General features: G+C 40.9%; 1 protein-coding gene across 5 annotated transcripts in view; it reads right to left on the reverse strand.

Moving 5' to 3' along the window:
* Window positions 1-13,106: 13,106 nt before the first annotated feature.
* NFIA (nuclear factor I A) overlaps window positions 13,107-23,353 on the reverse strand; it is a 395,870-nt gene continuing 385,623 nt past the window's right edge. For all 5 annotated transcript variants that reach the window (XM_070468073.1, XM_070468074.1, XM_070468072.1 and 2 more), the window contains one exon: window positions 13,107-20,471. In XM_070468073.1, coding sequence (XP_070324174.1) covers window positions 20,454-20,471 — 18 coding nt within the window. In that variant the 3' untranslated portion in view covers window positions 13,107-20,453. The remainder of the gene's footprint in view (window positions 20,472-23,353) is intronic.

Here is a 23,353-nt window from a genome sequence, read left to right on the forward strand (position 1 = left end):
GGACAGAGGAACCTGGCATGCTGCAGTCTATGGGGTCCCAAAGAGTCGGACATGACCGAACAAATTTTGTTTAGGAATTTTGCAGCTATGCTTGTGAATGAGATTTTTCTTACACTTAGTATCCTTGCCACATTTTGGTATCAAGGTAAAATTGAGGAGTCATTTTCTAGTCTCTAAAAGAATTATGAACTATTAACATCATTTCTTTTTAACAGTTGGCTAGAAGTCACTGTTGGGAGATTTAAGGCCTAGACTTTTCTTGGGTAGGTTTTTAATATCTTTCATCTTGATTGGACAGTTTATATTTTCTATTTTGTCTAGAGTCAGGATTTTATTTTTATTTTTTTTTTTTGCTAAACCACACAGCCTGTGAGATCTTAGTTCCCCAACCAGGGATGGAAACTCTACCCTCTACAGTAGAACATGCAGTCTTAACCACTGGGACACCAGGGACTTCTCATGTCAGAATTTTAAAGAAATTTGTCCGGTTATCCACTGGGCCAATATTTTCTAGCTATATTTTCTAGGGATAAGGAACAAACTTGCCTTACTATATTATTTTTAATGACTACCTTATCTATAGTTATGTCCCATTTTCATTCTTGACATTGTTTATTTGTGTATTTAAACCCCTCTTTCACCTGTCATTTTCCTCAGAATATTCACTGTTACTCTGTCTCAGAGTACCAACTTACTGCTTTGTTGACGTCTATTGCATACTTGCTTTGTCTTTTGTTATTTTATTCCATTTATCTTTCCTTTCTTTCTACTTTCTTTGGGCATAATTTAGTGATTAAAAAAAAAAGTCCTTGGGACTTCTGTTTTGGTCCAGTGGTTAAGACACCATGTTTCTACCGCAGGGGGCGCAGTTTAGATTCCTGATCAGGTAACCAAGATCTTGCATGTCATGTGGCACAGCCAAATAAATTAATTAACTAAATTAAATAAAAAATAAACAAAAAAGTTCTTGAGTTAGATCTTTAGTGCATTGATTTCAGCCTTTTTATTTGCTAAGATTTATATCCAGGGTGCAAAATGTTATATAAATATGGTTTAGCTAAGTCTCTTACATTTAAAAGATTGTATTTTTATTTGCATACAGTAAAATTTGCTGTTCTTTGTTGCTAATGTGCTTATTCAAACCTTTTGCCTATTTTTAATTGGATTGTTTGTTTTATTACCATTTGAAAGTTCTCTGTATATACTGGACACAAGTTCCTTGTTAGGTCATAGGCTTTGAAGATATTTCCCCCATCTCTGGCTTTTCTTTTCTTTCTCTTAACAATATATTTTGACAAGCAAAGTATTTTAATTTTAATGAATACTAATATATTATTTTTAATAGATTATTCTTTTGCTGTAGTAGCTAAGAACTCTTGCAAAATTCAAGATCACAAAGATTTTCAAAGTAGTATGTAATTCTAGTGATTTTATAAATTTGGGTTATTCACTTAGTTTTATGCTTCTTTCTCAGTAAAAATTTGTACAAACTGAAATATACATCAAGGTTCTTCTTTCTTCCTCCTTCCCTCACTCTCTCTCTTTTTTCTTTTGCATGTGGATGTCCAATTTTCTAGCACCATATGTTGAAAAAGGCTATACTCTATCGGGCTGCCTTTGCCTTTGTCAAAAAGCAGTTCACTACATTCGTGTGAATCTATTTCTAGACTCTGTTTTGTTCTGTTGATCTATGTATCTATTCTTTTGCCAGTACTGTGTTGTCTTGATTACTGTAACTTTATAGTAAGTTTTGAAATCAGTGTGAAACCTCCAATTTGGTCCTCTCTTTAAGAATTGGTTTGCCATGTTCATCGCAGCACTGTTTATAATAGCCAGGACATGGAAGCAACCTAGATGCCCATCAGCAGACGAATGGATGAGGAAGCTGTGGTACATATACACCATGGAATATTACTCAGCCATTAAAAAGAATTCATTTGAATCAGTTCTAATGAGATGGATGAAACTGGAGCCCATTATACAGAGCGAAGTAAGCCAGAAAGATAAAGACCATTACAGTATACTAACACATATATATGGAATTTAGAAAGATGGTAATGATAACCCTATATGAAAAACAGAAAAAGAGACTCAGATGTATAGAACAGACTTGTGGACTCTGGGAGAAGGCGAGCGTGGGATGTTTCAAGAGAACAGCATTGAAACATGTATATTATCTAGGGTGAAACAGATCACCAGCCCAGGTTGGGTGCATGAGACAAGTGATCGGGCCTGGTGCACTGGAAAGACACAGAGGAATCTGGTGGAGAGGGAGGTGGGAGGGGGGACCAGGATGGGGAATACATGTAAATCCATGGCTAATTCATTTCAATGTATGAAAAAAACCACTGCAATGATGTAAAGTAATTAGTCTCCAACTAATAAAAATAAATGGAAAAAAAAAAAGAATTGGTTTGCCATTTCTAGTCACTTTGCTGTCCCAAAAAACATTTAAAATCAGACTGTTGATATTTACCAAAAGTTGTGTACCTCCTAAACCTTGTGGAATATCTCTGTGGTAATGCAAGCAAGTAGTTCATCATTTTAGACAAAATAACATTGCCTGGCACACAGTTCTCTATTTTGGTAGCAATTGCTATTGTCTTTATTATTTTTAGGGACAGTTTACTCAGATATTATTTGTATTTTATTCTTGCTGCTACAGTCAAGTCAAAACATTGATTTTTTTTTTTTTCTCTCTCTCTCTTCTTCCATCACAAGAAGGGAGTCTGCCTTCACGTTCCAGGTCAGGGCTCCATTAATTCATGGTGACTAACAGCTGTGGAGGGTGTGCAATTTCCCAGGCATCATTAGTATGTGGTAAAAAAAGAAATGCAAATCTGTTTCGTTTGTGATCCTTCGTTTCTAAGCTGTCTTTCAGCAAGTAATTCCATCTAGAGACTTGTGGGTAAATTCAGACCAATCAGTGACTTCTGTCAATTTTAGAATGAATAGATCCACATTCAGTTCAAAGCCATTTTCAGTTTGTGCCCTCCCCGTCTCCGGAGTTGGCTCCAATGTCAGGGGCAGCAATGGGAAGGGAGGGGTATATGCTCTAGTCTCTCCTGCATCTGCATCTTGCACTTATGTTGCCAGAGATGCTGCCTGTCCACATGGTCTCTTCTCTCGTCACAGATAATGCCTGGAGGTTGCTCCGTCTAGGGGCACCTTTGGCTGCAGGGAAATACCCAGTATGAGTGACTCACACAGAGGATGCTTCTTCCCCTCTCACTGATGTGGGCTGGTTCCTACTCATCTCCATTGTGCATCCCTTGGCCTCACCAGGTGGCCTCTTGTGGATGGCACACAGGCCCACACCTGCAACGTCCATGTCTCCATCAGGGTGGCACAGTTGCCTCTCAAACTGTGCCCCCCACTGCCCTCAGGACTTTCTCGTATTTATTTCCCTGCATCTGTACTCCACCTTCCAGAACAAATGGGAATACCAAACGCACAAATTCTCAATGCTAATTCTCTTTCTTCTCAAACTCTTTCTAGCTTTCCCTTTCTAAAGCTTATATATCATCTCCTCCCTGGACAAAGGAGGGAAATGATTGATCTCTTACGAAAATTTGTGAAGTTGGACAAGGACAGCTGTACTTCTTGAGTTTCATGTGTAAGAGATCTGGTCTTGGCTTCAGCCATGGACTCTGTTCATAGGAATCACTTCCAGTTTAATTTATGACTGGCTCTTTTTGAGAGGGAGGGGGTAACAAACAAGGAGTGGCCCCACAGGAGCAGAATGGAGCATGTGTCATTAATATTTCTTGGCATCTCTATTCAGATGCACGGTTTATGTTATTACCTTTCATTCAAATGAGATGACACTTGGAAAAAAACCCCTTAGCACAGTAACTGGCACTTGGTTGTCATGAATGCAGGTCAGTTTAGAAAGATAATGGCTTGAGGTTTGCTGTCATTATTATAACAGGAGCAGAAATAAGGATGGTATTTTTGCTTCTCCCATCCCAAGAAGTTAGCAGAGCTTCCATGTTCTGAGTTCCCTTGCCTCAGAGAGCCCATACCATTTTTTGTATTTCAAGGTCAAGAAAGAGTTGCTAGGCACCCAGGAAAAAACCCTCCATTGAACTAATTTATTGGGGATCCAGCCTCAATACAATGGGTTAAGGCGGGAAGTTGAGGAGCTGGAAGAGGCCAAAGTGACCTTTTGATAGGACCTGAGGAACCGGGAGTCCAGAATGTTCTGTGACACTTGGGTCACTTGCCCAGAGCCGTCCAGAGGGAAAAATGCTGTTTGCGGTGCAGAGCGGGAGGGACTCAGAATTGCAGCTTGAAGCCTCAGCTTGGAGGCACCACCTTCTGAAGCAACAATTGGAGTTTGGCTAATTAACTTCAGTAGAAGCAAATCAGACACACCACAGGGATGGAGATCCTTTCTAGTGTTTTCTGGGTCGTTAAATGGTAGGGAGCTGAGGTGAGGACCCTGATGACTTCTTTCCCCCAGGTAGAGACTGACTCAGGCACATCATCCTTGTTTCAGTTCTCTCAGCTCTTGAATTCCAACCGTCAACATTTCTGTGCACTTCCTTTGTTTAACAGGGACCTGTACCATTCTGTGAGAACCACCTTCCTCCTCTTTTCATAAATGAGGAATCCTGAGATTCAGCGATGAGATGGTTAAGATGAAGCAAGATGTCAAAGTGTCAGAGGAGAAACTCGAACACAGGCTTGCTGAAGGAGGCATCACTGCATTACCTCTCAGCTCTAGTGTTGGTCACTCAGTCATGTCTGATTCTGCGCGACCTTGTGGACTGTAGTCCGCCTGGCTCCTCGGCCCGTGGAATTCCCCAGGCAAGAATACTGGAGCTGGGTTGCCATGCACTCCCCCAGGGGATCTTCCTGACCCAGGGATTAAAATTGCTTCTCATGTCTCCTGCATTGGTAGGCAGGTTCTTTTTCACTAGTGCCACCTGGAAAGAGCTGTAAGGTACTACAAGCACCTTTCAGTTATAAATATCCCATAGTATTAGTTGCTGGCACTTTTCCTCATCTAAATAGATTTCACGTCCCTTTCAGGAGTCAGAGATGAGCCCTTCAGGTTCTCCCCTAGTATCTGGATGACTTTCCTTTCTATGACTCATAGTTTCTTCACTTTTAAGTGGACTAATAGCACCTACCTTAATAAATTACTGGGAGGATTAGTAGCTAACTGGGATGACCCAGTGACACAAGCTGATCTGGGTTTCAGGCTGGACAATCTAACCGATGGAGGAATATACATAAGGGCCTGTACATGTATCACTTATGCTTTTATGGGAATGAGAAAAAGGCCCTGTTGTGTGCATATATTTACCAAACACAGTGTAACAGGTTGGAGAACCCTTTTAAGATCTGGGTAAGTGATTTAAAATATGTAATTGGGATTTTATTTCATTTGTTATTTTCTCTTATTTTTGCCTGCCCTGGGTCTTCATGGGCTTTTCTCTAGTTGTGGCGCTTGGGTTTAGTTTCCCCGAGGCTTACGGGATTTTAGTTCCCAGACCAGGGATCGAACTGACATCCCCTGCATTGGGAAGGCAGACTCCTTACCACTGGACCACCAGGGAAGTCCCCCTGCAATTGGGATTTTAAAAATCAGGTTTTGGGAAAGGACATTTTGAAAACTTTGGAAATAAATTTTGATAAAAAGTTCACTTGCAAGCAGTGGTTTGTGGACATTGAGGTTTATCAGATCTGGGTGTTTTATCAGTGCTCCTGGTTCCCGGCTGGCTCCACTCAAGTCCAGGGAGAGCCCAGCTGGGTGGAGATTGGAGGGAATAAGCAGAGGCCTGAAGAGCTGTCTAGACACAGCAGCTGTCACAGGCGGGTAACTATCTGCAAACCAGCGCCCTCCAGAATTCAGACTGAGGATAGCAGGTAGAAAATAAATGGCCAAGGAGATGAGTAAATCAAAGGAGAAGAAGAATTGCCCATCTCCTGTCAGGAACCCAGTCAGCCATCTTCAGTGGAGGTTTGGGCGCCATCTTTCCCTCCCTCCCCTGACAGACCTTTTAGAACTCATTATTTTAAGTGTTCGTTACAGCCTAGTGTTCTCTCAGAAGGCTTGAGACCAGCGTGGGTAGATTATCTGCTTTCATTGATCTGCACTTCAGAGCTAGAGGAAGGTAAAGATGATTTAATGCCTATTTTCAAAGAATGAAGGATCTTTTGTTCAGCTCTTGCCAGGGAGCAGACAAAGGAAGCAAGATTCACCTGTAACAGGAGGGGGTTGGTGGTAGACAGGAGGGAAATTTATCAGTCAGGGAGGATGGAGACACTCGTGTGAGTTATGGTATCTTCTTACCTGGAGATCTTCAAAGTAAGATATACTTCCCTCTGACAGGAGCAGTCAGAGCTGGTGGTGGGGGGGTAGGATTCCTCGCTGGAAGCAGGGAAATGGACTTTAGCGACCTTTGAAGGTTGAGTCCAGCCTTCTGAGTCTAGGATAAACTAAGATGAAAAAATTTATGGCTTTGACATCCACCATGTGAATAAATCTGAGCCTCTGCTGGAGTTTAGGAGAAAGAAGATTCCGGAGGCCTGCTCTGGCTTAACCACTCTATCAGTCCAGGTTCCAGCAGGAAACAGATGGCATATTCAATGCAAGATCATTTGAGAGAGGTTAATAAAGAGGCTATTGACAACGCTTTGGGCAAGATGTAGAGAAATGACAAAAGACCGAGCAGTACCCAAAACTCTTACCACCTCCTGCCCAAAGGGGTGAGGAGAGGGAGCCGTTATTAGAATGCAAAAGGTAGAAACAAGGACCATCCTGAGAGGGCTGTAACCTTCTGATAAGGAGTGCCACCAGCCAGCAGGGACCTAGGGAGGGAGCCTGGGAAGTAAACGCCCTGACATCTCTGTCCTCTCTCCCACACATCTGCTTTCTGGGCTTCCAATCAGCTGGTCCAGACTCAAAACCTGAGGCCAAAGAAGCCCACTGATGAGGGCACACAGTCAGCCTCCTGAGCTGACAGCAGCTTGGAGAAGGAAGGGTAGATCAGGAGGAGCAAGGCAAGCGGACTGACACCACCATTGCTGGTTCCGTCACGCAACAGTGTCTGCTACATGCCAAGCAGTGTACTAGGCACTAGGAAGAAGGCAGTGAACCAGACTTACATTTGGAACTAATTGTGATTTAGAAATGCACCCCTCCCCTTAACCCCCGAATGCATTTGTTATCATAAGGAGGGAGAGTTACTGAAATTCGGTGCCTCAATATCCTCATCGGAAAAATGGAAACAACAGTTGTAAGTCCTTCATGGGGTTGGGTTACATGTAAAGCCCTGAGAAAGATGTGTGGTGTGAAGTAAGAGCTCATCCCGTACATGTTACTGTTCTTACTATTGTTATGTTATTGCTATTTATATCTTTTCTCCTGTCTCTTGAGCTCTTTCTCATCCTTCAAGACCAGATGGTGCAAACTGCTCCCTGTGGCTCTCTCTCCCCTCTCCCTCTCCCTTGGGCACACCTGAGCCCAGGTGATCTGGCATATGATGCCTCCCTGGTTCTTACAAGGCCAAGGCGCAATTATTTGGTTTGCACGTTTGTTTGCTCTGCTAGACTCTGTGCAGCTTGGGGATAATCTCAGATTCATGTCCTTCTCCAGCCCTGTGTTCTGGCAGAGGGGAGGAACTCCATAGTGGAGGTCTAGTTTTTTTGAATGACTTTACATATGAGATTTTGTAGTTTCAGGGACCTGAGTATGGCCCAGGCCCGTGTTCAGAAGCCAGGATGTAGAAGTGGAGGGAGCAGATGCACTAGATGAAGCGATCTCATGGCCCTAAGAAGCCAACCCCACTGCTCCATAGAGCCTGATCAGAAGCCCCTCCTCCCTGCCCTGGGACTGACTTCTATCCCAAGGGCATACATTCACAGGAAAGAGGATGCCCACTGAAAAGGGAGGCAAGAACAGAAAGACCCTTATCTGAGTTTACCGCCAACCAGAATTATCAATCTTGTTCTTCAAGGTAGAAGCTGACTTTTCTTTTATCAGTAGTAGGGGACAAGGAGAGAATTTTTTGACATTAAAATGGACACTGCTTTGCCTCTGTGGATACTGTCTGAGATAAAAGAAAAAAAACACCTTGGGATGGAGTTGGTGAAAAACAGTTCCTGGGGCACCTTTCACTTCAGCCTAGTTATTTTGGCCACAGCTTCCAGTCAGCCACAAACACATGGTGAGTTCCTTGATTAACCCCATAACTGTGTGTCAGGCAGCCTTGGGACTGCATCCCATCAGGTCAATTTCCAAGGTCAAAGGATATACTTCCAATTTAATGGTCAAACATGTTTATGCCACAGGGACACAGTCTATAAGATGGAACCTGGGAAAAACTCTTCAGGACAAATGGACCAGTTTCTTCAGCAAATAATTGCAAGGGAAAAAAGAGAAGAAGGGGACTCTATAGATTTAAATCTTTAAGATATGTACAAACCTCTTAATGTATGGACTTTATTTGGATCCTTATTTGAACAAAATATTTTAAAAATCATAAGACAGTTGGAAATATTTGAACACTGATTGGTTATTTGATATTAAGGAAGTTTTGCTAATATTTGGGGTATGAAAATGGTATTGTGAATACATTTATAAGAGTCTTTGTTTTTTACAGATGTATTCTGGAATATTTATGAATGAAATATATGATACACGAGATTTGATTCAGAATAATCTGGGGATGGTCAAAAAGTGAATGGAATATAGAGGGATAGGAAAGTGAAATGAAAGTGAAAGTCACTCGGTCATGTCTGACTCTTTGCCATCCCATGGATTTTACAGTACTTGGAATTCTCTAGGCCAGAATATTGGAGTGGGTAGCCTTTCCCTTCTCCAGGGGATCTTCCCAACCCAGAGATCAAACTCAGGTCTCCCGCATAGCAGGTGGATTCTTTACCAGCTGAGCCACAAGGGAAGCCCAAGAATACTGGAGTGCTGGTAGCCTATCCCTTCTCCAGCGGATCTTCCCTACCCAGGAATTAAACTGGGGTTTCCTGCATTGCAGGCGGATTCTTTACCAACTGAGCTATCAGCTATCAAGCCCAGAATATAGAGGGGGTAGAAGTTAATTGTAAGTGATGACTAGGAGGTACATGGGAGTTCACTAATCAATTCTATTTTGTACATAATGGTATTTTTCTATAATAGAAAAAAATTTAAATGTGTTAGGAATAAATGTACTTTTTGCTTGCTTTACCAGGTTCCCTGAAATGAACTTGAAATTCAAACTGAACATACCAGCTTATATGTTTCGGAGAAGAAAGCTTGCTCATTTCTCACAGGGGATGGGAAGCCCTATTTCTCCCTGAAGGCCAGTAAGACCTCTACACTTCAGCTTTTTTTTTTTTTTAAACTAAGAGCCAGAACTTCAAGGGATAAAACGATGACTAGCATCACTTCTCTTGGCCAACTTTCCTGTCTGATGAGGATTTCCCTAGCTGTTCACACCGTTGTGGAAAACAGGAACCAGAGCCAGGTGGGTCTAGGCTCTAGTTGGATTTTATTCAGTGTCCCTAGTGCCTGATGCTTGCAACTGTTCTTCTCTGCACATTCTCATCCATAGTCCTTGAACCATTTGGGCCTCTCTCTCAATCAAGACTCAGAGAGAGGTATAATAATTTGTTTAATATCATATGGCCTGGGCATGGTGATCCAATGGTTAAGAATCAACCTGCCAAAGCAGGGAACACAGGTTCACTGGTCTGGGAAGATTCCCACATGCTTCGAGGCAACTAAACTCTGTGCACTGTAACTAGTGAGCCTGAGAGCCCGAACTACAGAAGTCCGTGCGCCCTGGAGCCCATGATCTGCAACGAGAGAAGCCACTGCAATGAGAAGCCTGTATGCCACAACTAGAGAGTAGCCCCCACTAACTGAACTAGAGGAAGCCTGCACACAGCAATGCAAACCCAGAGCAGCTAAAAATTTAAAAAAAAGATTTTTAATTTAAAATTTTTAAAAATTTAAAAAATATGTCACATGGCCCATGTCGAATGGTGAAACTGGGACTCACATCCAAGTCCTTTCTGTTTTCAAGCCCAGACTTCTTCCTGCTATACCATAGTGCCCTGCCAGTGTCAGGCTTCCTTTCATTAGGATGCACCAATCCAAGGTTGCAAACAATAATATTTACATGGTTGGTACTGTATGGAGTGCTCTATATGCATTAATTCATTTCAACCCTCTTAATGATCTCATAAGGTATGTACTATCCTTGCGCCCATTTTACAGATAGGAAAATGGAGGCCCCTAGTTAGCAGAACTAATAAAATGAGGAACTGACATTTAAACTCAAGGATATCTGTCCTCAAACCTTTGACTATACTTTTTATGCTACTTCTCCCTATTTAGTGGAAGATGAAAGTTTTTTCAGAATTCTCCCAAATAGAGACCTGGAAATGACAAGGAAGAAAACTTATACCATCAGTGTGCTGAAAGAATGACTTAGCTCTATATTTTGGAATCAGTTATTTTTTTTTAAGTCATAGCATTCTCATAGCACTTAACAATGGCCAGGCCACTGCTAGCCACTTTACAAATGTTAATTCATCAAATACTCACAGCAGCCTGATGAGGTGGTTGTATGCTATTATCATTCTTCCCATCTTACCGATGGAGAAACTGAGGCACTTGCCAACACCACAGAGCTAATAAAATACAGAGCCAAGATTCAATGCAGGCAGTCTTGCACCTGACCCTATGCTTTGATGTCAACCTCGCCTTCACCTTGAGCCTGGTACCTACACATAATCTGTCCTAGAGTATGTCAATGAAGGAGCAGTGTTAACGGACTTTAACTCCTAAGTCTTAACTCCAACTAATAAAGACCAAAGTTCTGCTATTGGCCTGAGTAATAACCGAAAGGTAGTAACTGATTCTAACTTGGACTCTAAGGGATGTATGGGAAAAACTGATCCATTCACCTGAGTTACAAATGTGTTTTGAGGATGGACTCTACCTTTTTGAAAGCTGCAATAATAAGAGAGAACATATTAAATTTATGGGATAAATTAATTTAACAAATTAATTTAACAAATTAAATTAATGGGATAAATCACCTACAGCACTTAGCATGTAAAAGAGGTCAATACCCAGTAGCTATTAACATCCTTCATAACCTCTCTGATCTGTCCACTTCTCGTCCACTCCATCACAGGTGCCACAGCCCTGGCGTCCGTCCTCTCTCTGGTTGCTGTAGTGTGTTCTCTCTGGATTTCTCCACTTAGCATACTCTCCACACTGCACCACCCATGCTCAAAACTAATCTGTTCTCTAGTCCCCTGAGGGAGGGTTATCCTTCCTGGTCCTGTTGAACCACATGATGTGCTCTGGCCAATGAAATGTGAGCGCAGGTGGTGTGTGTCAATTGCAGACAGAGTTGTTAAGAGCCAGTGCGTGTCCTGCCATGCTCCTCCTCCCCCCATGCTGACGCCTCCCTCAACCATCCTGATGGTGGTCGCTTTTCACCCTGGGTCCGAGAATGAGGAGATTCTATACAGAAGCCCCAGCAACCCTTGACAGAAAGATGCAAACTTTGTTTGTTGTAATACACTGCACTTTTGGACCTGTTTGTGTCACAGCATAGATCTAGCCTAATCTGACTGATACATGTTTTATGATGCTCTTGCAGGGAGGACAAAGTTCTCTAATATGCCGGCAAAGCCTCACAATATCGTGATCTAAACATGAAGCTTCTTCTTGTACCATATTTCCTCTTTTTTTCCTCTTCATCCAAACAGGCCTTCTTTCAACCCCCTCCTAGGGCTACTACAGGCTGTTTGTACATGCTATTCCCTCTGCCTAGAACATTCTCCCTGCTGCCCACCCCCTTTGCCTGGTTAATTTTGTCTCACCAGCCTCAGTCAACTTTCATGGCAATTATGTGTATCCTTTATAGCACCCAATCGCTGACAGATGTGCAATAAGGTAAATACTTACCTTTGCTGCTGTTTGTTGGAATAATTCTTATCTTGCCCACTAGGTTGTACACCTCCTAAGAATAGTTGCCCAGTCTTTGCTTAATGACTAGCCCTAGCCCTTGGTACATAATAGGTACTCAAAAAATATTTATTGAATAAACAGTTCAGTCAAAATATTGTAGTGATTATAGGAAGGACGTTCGAGCCAGACTTCTTAAATTCACATCCTACCCTGCCATATATTTGTTGAATGACCCTGGGTAAATTACTGAATCTCTCTTTGTCTCAATTTCTTCATCTCTAGAAGGGGGATTACAAATGGAACTGATCCCATAGGGTGTTTGTGAGGACTAACTGGATTAAGATAGTGCTTATTTACTTGTTGTCTCTGGTCTCCAAGCCCACCCTTCTATATGCTGTCCCATGGGGCCAGGTTTCCTTGTGACATTCTCCCAGACTCCTTTGCTGGATGGCGGGGATCGCAGAGTTGGACATGACTTAGCAATTGAACAACAAGAAATCTAGAGCACTGAGAACAGTCTCAAGCACACAATAAGCACTATGTGAGTGTGAAGTTTTGCATCTGTCTAAGTAGGTAAAAGGGGTTTCCCAGGTGGTGCGGTGGTAATGAATCCGCCTGCCAATGCAGGAGATGTAAGAGACAAGGGTTTGATCCCTGTGTCGGGATGATCCCCTGGAAGAGGAAATGGAACTCACTCCAGTATTCTTGCCTGGAAAATCCCATGTGCAGAGGAGCCTGGCAGGCTACAGTCAACAGGGTTGCAAACTCTCAGACATGACTGAGCACACACACACACACACATTCTAGGTACACTGGATGTTCTAAGATCCAGGGATACAGAGAATAAGATATTATCCCTGGCTCCAAGAAGCTTTCAGTCCAGTGGCAAAAACAAGACATAAAGGTAAATAACAGAACTGAGTGACTGAGCCTGTGCACGCGCGCACACACACACACACACACACACACACACACACAAATAGGTAAAAAAGGCAACATGGCTCATGAGAACCCTGTGGAGGGTGCCTGACTTCTGTCAAGGATGATGCAAGCGACAGGTGCAAAGACTGGCTGTCTTTAGGGGAAACTCTGATCCACACCCATAACTATCACTCAAATGTCACCTTCCAGGTGTGATTTAAAGCAAATGATGACACAGCTTCCATAGCATTAGCAATTTTTTATTTTCCTTTTTTGTTGCATAGGAAATGCAGTACTTGCTTCCAGTAATTGTATTGTAATGTGAGAAGGTGGTAGCACTAATGGTTGAATACAAGAGTTAAACTAATCCACACCAGCTCAAAAAACCTGTGGAGATTTAGTTGAATAAGAATGGACGCCCACAGTGATTCTCAACCAATTACAAATTTTCACAGAACACAGTCAAACTAAAAGGGTAACTATGAGAGTCAATACAAGCATACTAGAGGCACAGGGGGCCCGGCTCATAAAAAACAAACGTCAAACCAACTTATTAACACGGGGGTGTTCAGTTTCACAACAGATCTCTTATCATTGGAAGTGTTTAATCCCCTTCTCCCACAATTTGAAATGAAAAAAACAAACAGAAAAAACCCCAAAAAACAAAAACGGAGATACCTTGAGCAGACAGATTTCCTAGGGTGCTGGGACAAGCCCCCAGTGAACTTTGTTCTGGTAAGAGGTCAGGGCTGCAGGGGAGGGGGGTCGTGTATTTGCCTTTGAAAGTCTACCTTGAGGACCTCCTAGAATCTGATAAACCTCAAGCTCGAGGTCAGGCCAGTACCTCAGCAGTGATGCTACCAAATGCCCTCACAGTGCAGAAAGGCAGTCGGAGACTAGGGAGAAAGTGCACTCTTTCAGGCCTCCATCCCAACGTAGCCAGTGGCCTTGTGACCTTCAGTTGAGATGTTTGAAAAAAACAGTGTTGTTATAGACTATTACTAAAAAAAAAATTAAAAAATAGCACAAATAGAATCAAAAAGGGAAAAAAGCTTCTGTCATTTTGAGAAGCTGAGCATAAAAACAGCAGGAAAAATTGCCCCATTCATTGGACACCATTTGTCCCAGAAACCACCATGGAGACACAAGTTCACATCGAACACCCTGGGGGCATTCTCCACTGTGAAGGTGGTAGGGTTGGATTAGCAGTGGCACTTCCACCATATACTTTTGCGGTCCAGACACACTTTGGAAATGGTGTGTTTTGAATTGAACAGCATCAGGAAATGTGACGCTCATGTGGGAACTCACGATGTCTGGCATTCAGGCAAAGTCCTGCCCCTACATGCTGCTGCCTCCCTTGTTACCGTGCTCAAGGGCAGGCGGCCCCCTCTTCTCTTTCTGAGCATTTCTGAAATCTGCTCTCCATTTCCCCATCCCCCTAATTGATTATAAAAGGGGAATAAAAGGCAGATCAGTGCTGGCTTAGGGAAAAAAAAAATGAGATAAAAGATTTCATTTGGGAAGCAAGTCATTTCAAATTTAGACCCAAAAAGAAAAAAGTTATACTAAAAAAAAAAAATCCCGTGTTAATAGCCAATTTCTTTTTCTTATGAATCGGGCCCAAAGTTTGTACAGAGTTTTATTTTTGAAGAAAATATTGCAACTGTGCATGAAACTAAATAGCCACGTGATTCTGTAAAGACTTTTTTTTTTCATTTTTTTTTCTTTTAATACGAGGAAGTCTGGTGTGAAGACGGATCAAGCATGGGTACCTGGCTGAACATTGTCCATTAAGAAAATGCTTCGGTATCGGCAAAGCTTCAGTCGAGGGTGAAGGGAAATGTCCCTCATTTTGAAATGTCCTCAGTGTCTTCAGAGCAGAGTTCTTGAAATTCAAATGGTTGTTTTGAGACAAAAGTCTTGCCAAGGACTGATTTCTGAAATCAAACACCCATGCTTGTCCCCTAGGAAAAAGAAAACAAAAAACAAAAACAAAAACACAAGTAATACTGAATTTAAGTAAATGTATACCTCCAAAATACTGAAAACTGCCGAAATCAAGAAAAGACAGAATTTGCGTTCTCAGTGAAATACCTTTAAACCTAGCTGACAAGAACCAAGTCAGAAAAAAAGACTAACATAATCTTGAGTAATATTCATACAGTTCACTAAGCATTATGGAATAGCATGCATTAATATTGTTCGGTTATTTTACATCACCTATACCAGAAGGTCCTGACTGACAGACAGCGAAGGCTACCGGTGTAGAAAAATCTTACTTCAGAAGAGCAATATAATACAGATTTCACAGGCACTACATTTTAATATATCAGGTATTATGCTGGTTTTCTTATAATTCTTTCTGTCCTAAAGCTGGCATTATAACAATGACCAAAAAGGCAAGGATTGAAGTAAACGGAAAGTAGATACCAAAGTTGATATAGTTTTTTTCTTCAGATAGATTAGTGCATAGTTCTCATGCAGATAAACACTGCTATGCATTTACACTGTTGGAAAGCAGAGTGAATTGAGCCCAAGTTGTCACATTTGTGTAAATCATTTTGTCAGCCTGTAATAGCACCATGTAATGGATTTGCATTAAACATTAAATTGATTTCAGGATTGGTGACACAGTATTCACTACAGTTAAGTGCTATGGAATAGCTTCAATGTTACCTGCTATATATCAAAGCGATTTTCATCCCACTGCTTTTTTATTGGAAAAAATAAAAGGAAAACATACACGACACTAATTAGACGAATGCACAGCCTTGGACGTGGAGAAGGCAGAGCGGGTTTACTGTCAAACAGTAAATACATGCATTGACTTCAGGACGAAAGTGGCCTTGGAAAAGCTGATTTGAATGAAAGCTGTGCTGGGGGCAGTGCAGCTTTCTGAGACTGTCTTAAGTCTTAGGACAGGTCTCGGAGGGTGGGTGGTGAGGTGCCACTGAAGCTCTCCGTACATTACCATGCCAGTTGTGTTTTAAATTTGTTCTATGGAGGCCTGCTACCAGGAAAAAGAGACAAGAAGAAAAAGGAAGAAAGAAAATGAAAGAGAGAGAGACCACTACGACTATGGACAAAATGATACTTCCAGAGACATGATGCCATGTACATTAAATGACATTCTTAGAAACTCCTCCCCACAAAAAAAAAAACAAAAGGAAAACATTTTTGTTTTTAATCCAGATTTTGTAAATATGACACTGTAACTACAGAATTCAAAGCCTGTGAGGATAAGGACTTGAAAAGTGAAAGACAAACTTTTTGAGATGGGGTTTTGCGTCTTCCAGTGGGCTGTCTGAATACTGTGACTCTGGGAAGTCTGGGTTCCTTTGCACTTCACCTGTCAGATGGTGAAGAATACACACTTCGGGAAGTGGACCTTGGCCCGCCTGTGGCCCACGCCTGGCTGTGGGGTGGCGGCGGGGAGGAGCTGACACAGTAACTGTCATGCCAGGGTGTGAAGAAACAGAAAACCTGTTCAGACCTCAAAGGAAAGAAAAACGTGTGGGATGGAGAGAGTGGGCTTAGGAAAGAGGGCCTCTGCCCGTTAACGGTCAGACAAGTTTTTGGGGCAGGGGGATAGGCCAGAAGAAAAAAAAAAAAAAGGATACAGGAAAATGATATGATTTAGTGTTTGTGCCTCTGACTTCAGTTCCCAAAGAAAAAAATGGAGAGTTATTTGAGGGACTTATCTTTGCCAATATTGTTAATGCCATTTGAAGGGAGAGAAAAAATTCGAATGTGTCTCAGAATCAAGGGCTGGGCCTTCAAGTGTGGATGGCCCTCAGTCTGTCAGTCTACACACCCCAGGTAGCAACGTCTTCCTCAAACATCTTCGCTTGACTTTGAGTCTAAAAAGGTTAAACACTCGTATTGTTGATGTTTCTTTTTTCCTGCTTGATCACAACTAAACTACAGTTTCCTGCTGCTTTCTGGACAATGAAACATGAACAAAAATATAACTTAGTGTGTTTAATACTTAACCCCTGTTCGTTATCACCCTAGACTGCCTCCCTAATGTTTTAAAGCCTTTAAAACATTTTTTTTCCTGCAAATCTGTTCAGAGTTCCCTAATTTTAGCTTCATCAAACTTAATACAACAGAATACCTTCAAAAATACAGCATACCTGTAACGTCCATTTACAATGGTTTTTCAGTAGACCTATACTTCTCAAGCATAGGAATATGCTATACCATTCAAAGAAAAAAAAAAAAAAACCAAAAAACTGTATTTAAATACTTACAAAAAAAAAAAAAAAGGAAACAGGAAAGTTTTAAACTTAAATCCAGTTCCCAAAGGGAGTGGGGGAGGGAAAGAAAGAAAAGCCATTCTATGAACGCTGCCTTTATAATGAACAATCAGAAATTTCACTAGGCTAATTTGACAGAAATTTTTCCTCATTTAAACAACATTACAAAAGTCCTGCATTATAAAATAGGGTAGAATAAATCAGTGTAATCGATAAAACTATACAACAATACAAATTACATGTCTTCTGAGTGGGCAGTTAATCTCTCTCTTTGCAGTCATGACTACAACATGCTTACTAAAAACAACTAAAACTGCCCAAACTATTGCTTAGTTTGTTTTGCTTTAAAAAAAGGGTGCAATTTTATTGTATATACAACCAATTTACTGGTAATACCTTGGCTTATCGCAAGGTTCTGACAAAATGTTTGTCTAGGCTTTTTTCCCTTCACTGTGAAGCACTGAAAGCTGCTATTTTTTTTTCTTTTTTTTTCTTTTTTTCTTTTTTTAGTGCACATATGTCATAATAAAGTAATGCCCAGCTAAGTGCTATAGGGGAAGGCAAAGTATGCTGGCTGGCTAGAGGAAGTGACACCATATACTGACAATCACACCATACAACAGCGCCAAACGACTATTCAACCACTTATCAGACACATATGAAAATCCAAAATGTTTTATTTTATTTTTTTTTCCTTAAATAGAGATAACCAGTAAACAATTTTCAGAACTTGGAAGTTTAAAAACGTGCATATAAAAATGGGCATTATATACTTTGTATTGAATGTGGATTGACTGCAGTCTGCTAAGAAAAATGGGGTGTGGGAGCTGAAGAAAAGGGAAGTTGTCTTTTTTTTTTAAGGCTTGCTTGTGAAAGGAACAGTTGTAAAAACAAAATTGCTTGAAGCAGGGTCAGCTTAGTGCTTCACAGTTTGACTGCTTCTCTAAGAGGAGCCCTTCCTGCGCACGTGCATTCAAAAATCACAAAAAAAGTACAAAGACAGACACCTAAAACACACTGCGTCAAGTGCAGCACCGACTTTGGTCAAATAAAAAAAATAAAAGAAAAATTAATCATTGCTAAGCTTTTCTACACAATATAAGCAGGTATTGCATATTTTCATATATCTGGGGGCGGGGTCGGGGGGAAATAAAGGAAGACTCCAAATAAATTGTAAAATGCAGCAACATCCAAAATACTGATATTCTAAGCATCTACAGATCTCAGAATAGCACTGCCACTGACCACAGAGGACAACAAAGACTACTCCTATCTGCGGGACAACTAACTCTCTATTTAGTTCTAGATGTTGAAACTGACAATGGCTGACATAAAAGTCACATTTACAAAAAGTGTCTCCAAATGCTTGACTAGGGAAAAACCCCTTTCAATAGAGGAGCATGTGCAACAATTCCACAAATAATCGCTATCCAGGGCAAGGCACATTGATATGGAATTTTTGTTTTCGTGCAAATTAAGGAAAAAAAACAAAACAAAACAACATTGTTTGGGGGGGAAAGATGAGGAGCAAAGTGTCTTCCCAAGAATTTCAGTTACTTGATTGTATAGGACAGTAGTAGAACCCTTCTGAAGGGCTGAAAAACATAGTTTAAAGGCAAGTGCCTAGAGTAGGGATTACAATATTGTGTCTTAATGCACTCTACTTTATCCTACATTAACTATATAAAAATTAGTTACTAACACTAGAACATGCAGAGACTTTCTCTGATCAGCAGGGCTCGCCAACCAGAACGTATATATATGTATAGTATAGGAAACCTTCTTGAAGTTGCATGGGAAGCAAAGGGGTGCTTCGCTGTCTGGTAGAAAAATCACTTGCACTTTTTTTTGTTATTTTTTTGTTTGTTTTTTGTATTTTTTTTTTACATAAGATACAGGACATTTGGGGGTGCAAACTTTTTTTTCCCTAACAAGTACCCTTGATCTGAATGGGCACCAGCATTTGTCTCAGTATTGATTTCATTATTATTATTAAAATTATTTTCCCATAGCCCAGTTCAGGGGCGCAAAGGTCTTTAAATTTTCTGGACAATCTCTGGAACAATGAAGTGTCTGATAACTGATAAATCCTATGTTGCCAGATACATGTAAAAATTTTCAGAATTGGCATAATCCATTCTAGTGACTTCTAGCTTATAAAATTAACAGATACCATGATTTTATTTTAGTTATGTGCTTTGATAACAGAAAATAATTAATTAGCATTTAATGTAGTTAACATATTGTGGTAAAAGCACCATTAGATTTGTTTTTTTGTTTTTTTTTTTAATTTTCCTTCAGTTTTTAAAGGGATACAAGTTTAACAATAAAAAACATAAAAAGCAAAAATAGCTCCCCTTTTTCTTGCAAGGCTGTTTTTTACCCCAATAATTTAGAGTCCTGGGGTGGAAGGACTTGAAAAACAAAAATAGAATTTTCAACAATCTCTATCTTACAAAGATATTTAGCTATCCAATGAAATTGCACTTTACTCAATTCAAAATTCGATTGTTTTGATTGATTCCTGTCAGTTTCTGTCAAAACAGACCATCTTCCCCATTTCCACGTGAATTTGTGTCATTGTTGAAATTGTTGAAAAAATGTTTTTTTTTTAAATGTAAGTGCAGCATTTCAAAACTTTTAAAAAACTGAATAGTAGTAGTAGTAGTTTGCCATTTTCAGAATTATTCTGCAACGTGAGTGGATTCACTGTCCTTCCGGGCCATGTTATCTAGTTAACGGCTGACTGCTGAACCAAACCAAACTAAAAGAAAAAACAAAAAAGGAACGTAACTGCGATTTCTTTTTCCAATATGTTACAGAAAAACATTGCCCTTTGACTGTCCCGTAAGTTATATATATTGCAGATCTCAGCTACTACAAAAGATTTAGTTCTCCAAGTGCCTCCTGATTGCTCAAAGAGGCTCACACCGGTGTGGGTAAATTCATGAAATACTGTGAAACAGCCGGGCTCCGTAAAGAAAGTGTATTACAACAGGAAGTCAGTGAGCAAGGGTAGACCTTCTCTAGCCACACTGCCTAATGCTCACGCAACCACGGAAACACTTCAAATGTTACAAAGCCCAACCATTTCCAGCACCATATGAGAAAATTACAACAGTTCCTAAAGTATTAAAAAAAAAATCCCAAAAGGTTATGGCCTTTGCTGTTGGACCATAATGCTTGCTGTTTCCATGTACAAGTTGATTTGATTCTCCCCTTCCAGTGACAGTGAAGTTGCAACCGCGCTGGGTTGAGGATGCGTCCATGTTACAGAGTTGAGAAGGGGTCAGGTGGTCTGTCTGGTGGATGGTGGGACGCTGCGACTTTTATCCCAGGTACCAGGACTGGAAGACAAGAGGAAAAGTGCAATTAGAGCTATAATTTGGAAAATAACACATTTTTACTGTGGCCTTTCCACTGGTGAAATCAAGATCTATGTTAGGGATAAAGGGGGGTTTTCACTGGTAAAAGTAAAAGAATGACCAATGGTAAACCTTAAGACTCTGAAACTGATTTTATTCTTCTGAAGTTGAAATTCAGTGTCTTTGCTGGGGGTTTCCAATGTTCTGAGTGTAACTTGCACAACAAAGTATTTATGTCTACTCGAAACACATACATGGTGTGGGTGTCGCAATCTGGTGAGGGCAGCTATAGCAGAGCAGGAAGCTCGATCACCTGGTTTTTTTATTGAACCCTCAGTGCCTAGCTCAGTGCCTGGAATACAGGCTTCCAAACAAAGAAGAGTGGGATGAATGGAGAGTAGGTGAGGGGAGAGGTTTTGTATCATCATGGATGTCTTTTCTGATGAATCTCACAACATCTCCTTTTCAATGAGATGTTATTACAATGTTCTTGTAACAGGCACAGAGGATCAAAAGCGATAGAAGAGTAAATGGAGCTCAAGTAAGGACAAGTGTTGTACCAAGAATCCTGGGTGATTTTGGACAAGTCATAGCATCTCTCTTCTACTCAGTCTCCTTAGATGTGCATGAAGTAGATTTTATGATGTAAAATGCTCCTCTCAGCTCAATATTTCTAAAATAAAATTTTTAAAAATGACATATAATCATCAACTGGTATCAAAGATTTTACCATAATGTCCAAAGGAAAAAATGAGGCCACATGCACAGCCCTCATGCATGGTTTTGCTCATTTGACGTTTATTTACAGCCTTGCATATAACTGCTGGACCCAGTTACCAGTTACCTTTTCCTTCCATAAGCCCTTAGGCGATTAGCTTTGGGCAATAGTCTGGTGATATGTCACTCTATATACTGGCACTTCTTTCTCTGTTAGCTAAACAAAGTGACCAATTATGGTTTAGTATCAGAGTCAGTTTCTCAAGTGAAATGAAAAAGTAGATGGCTTTTGCCAACTTTTCTCCAGAGCTACCCTACCAAATTCACCACATTTATTCACAGAAAAATCATCAACCTCAAGCAAAATTAAATGCTTCTGAAATCTCTGAGTTGACACTATCAGAAAGAGTGCATTTGGGTTGATTCAGTCAGATGAAGGCTCATCCGTGTCCAAGAGATTCAATTAGGTAAAGCAAGGACTCGTTTGATCCCAGGATAAATGGCAAAATGATAGCTACATGGAGGTTGGGATAAGATTTCCTGGTCACACAAGCTACCTTTGATTTCCAGAGGACTTGAAGGAAAAAAAAAAAACCTAAAGTCTAAACCGAAAAACTACTCATCCTGTATACTTTTAGATGTTATTCTTTGACCACATGCTTTGAGAAGCACAATAAAGCCTCTTGTGTCCTGAAAGGAAATCATCCTGGCAAATACACAGGGCCTAAATCGAACGGGACAAAAGAAAGAAGAGGGGGGAAGAGAGGAACCGGGAGGCAGACTCCAAACCGTGTTTCTAGCTGGACTCCCGCATAGCTGACGCAGATCCGAGTTAGAGGCGAGTTCTCCCTGGAACCAACCAGTCTCAAACTTTGGATGTGGCGAGTCACGCTGACAATGTCTGTTCTTACACTTTCTAAGTCAGTTGTGAAATTCCAGACTTTAAATCTGACGCTGCGTCGTAGTTCTTGAAGCAAGCGCCTGGGACCCAGTGAGTCAGTAGGGGGAGCAGTTTTCCATTCCACAGTTTCTGGACACAACCTCAGTGCACCACAAAAATCTGCAGTGCCTCTACACTTCTCTTAAAAAGCAAAGCAAAGGAAAAAAAAGTTTCTTCACACATCTTACTATTCAGTGTGTGCCTTGCCGACAAGGTTACCCCAGAGCAGCTCTGTAATCCTTCACTGAAATAGGCTTTATTGATTGCTCTGGTCTATTGTTCTCTTTTCAAGTCCCCCAAGTTCAAGTTCATCCTGGTGTTACATCATGTCTGGTTGCTAAGAGCAACCAGACAGACCCAGACGTGACTATCATTAGCAAGAAACCCTCTGCTCTCCTCCCACCAACCTTCCAGTGGCTCTGACGTAGCAGGCCCACTGCAAACACATTGAAGTATTTATTCTGCCTAATTTATGACCTACCCAGCAAGCGAGACCCCCACTCCAAAAACCAACACTGTTGTATATTTAATTAATCTGTCTTTCTCTGGCACTTGGGAAAGTTAGACAAAGGACTAATTATTGTGTTTCACTCTCCACACTTTTCTTTCGGGGGTGTGTGTGTGTGTGTGAATATTTGCATGGGAAAGAAAACTACAAGGCCCAGCATTGGCTGTCCCCCCCCCCTTTTCTTTTTGCCCTATTGACATTTCATGAAATACTTTAGCTGCTTAAGGGAATTAGAAAAAAAATGCGATGTGAATGTTACTCCTTCTGAGTTGGTATTCAGTAACACAAATCAACTCATGACATGTTTAAATTTAAATGCTAACCACACACTCTCAGAGTTACTTTAAAGGTTAGTTTTTAATCAATAGAAGTTGCTGACTCCGGGTTTTTGAGCTGCGCAGTGCAGCTCTTGGGCTTTTGTCTAACGTTAAAGCTTTCAAACTTTTTTTTTTTTCCTTGAGATGATTTTAGCAATGATTTGCAGACACAGAAGACTATTGTGCTCTGACCAGCAACATGTCACCAGAGGAGAGAGTTGCCCTGGGGTGGGGTGTCAATATGACTCCTGAAGGCCTGGGTTGGGGGTCTTTAATAAGCCGTGAAAAAAACTTAATTAACCCTTTCAGGCCCAAACCAAAACCTATTCTTAAACTTTTTCACTCCTGTAATTTGACCATTAGTCCTTATTTCAACATTACA

The sequence above is a fragment of the Odocoileus virginianus genome, chromosome 5 (genome assembly GCF_023699985.2).
Source record: "Odocoileus virginianus isolate 20LAN1187 ecotype Illinois chromosome 5, Ovbor_1.2, whole genome shotgun sequence".
Classification (NCBI taxonomy): domain Eukaryota; kingdom Metazoa; phylum Chordata; class Mammalia; order Artiodactyla; family Cervidae; genus Odocoileus; species Odocoileus virginianus.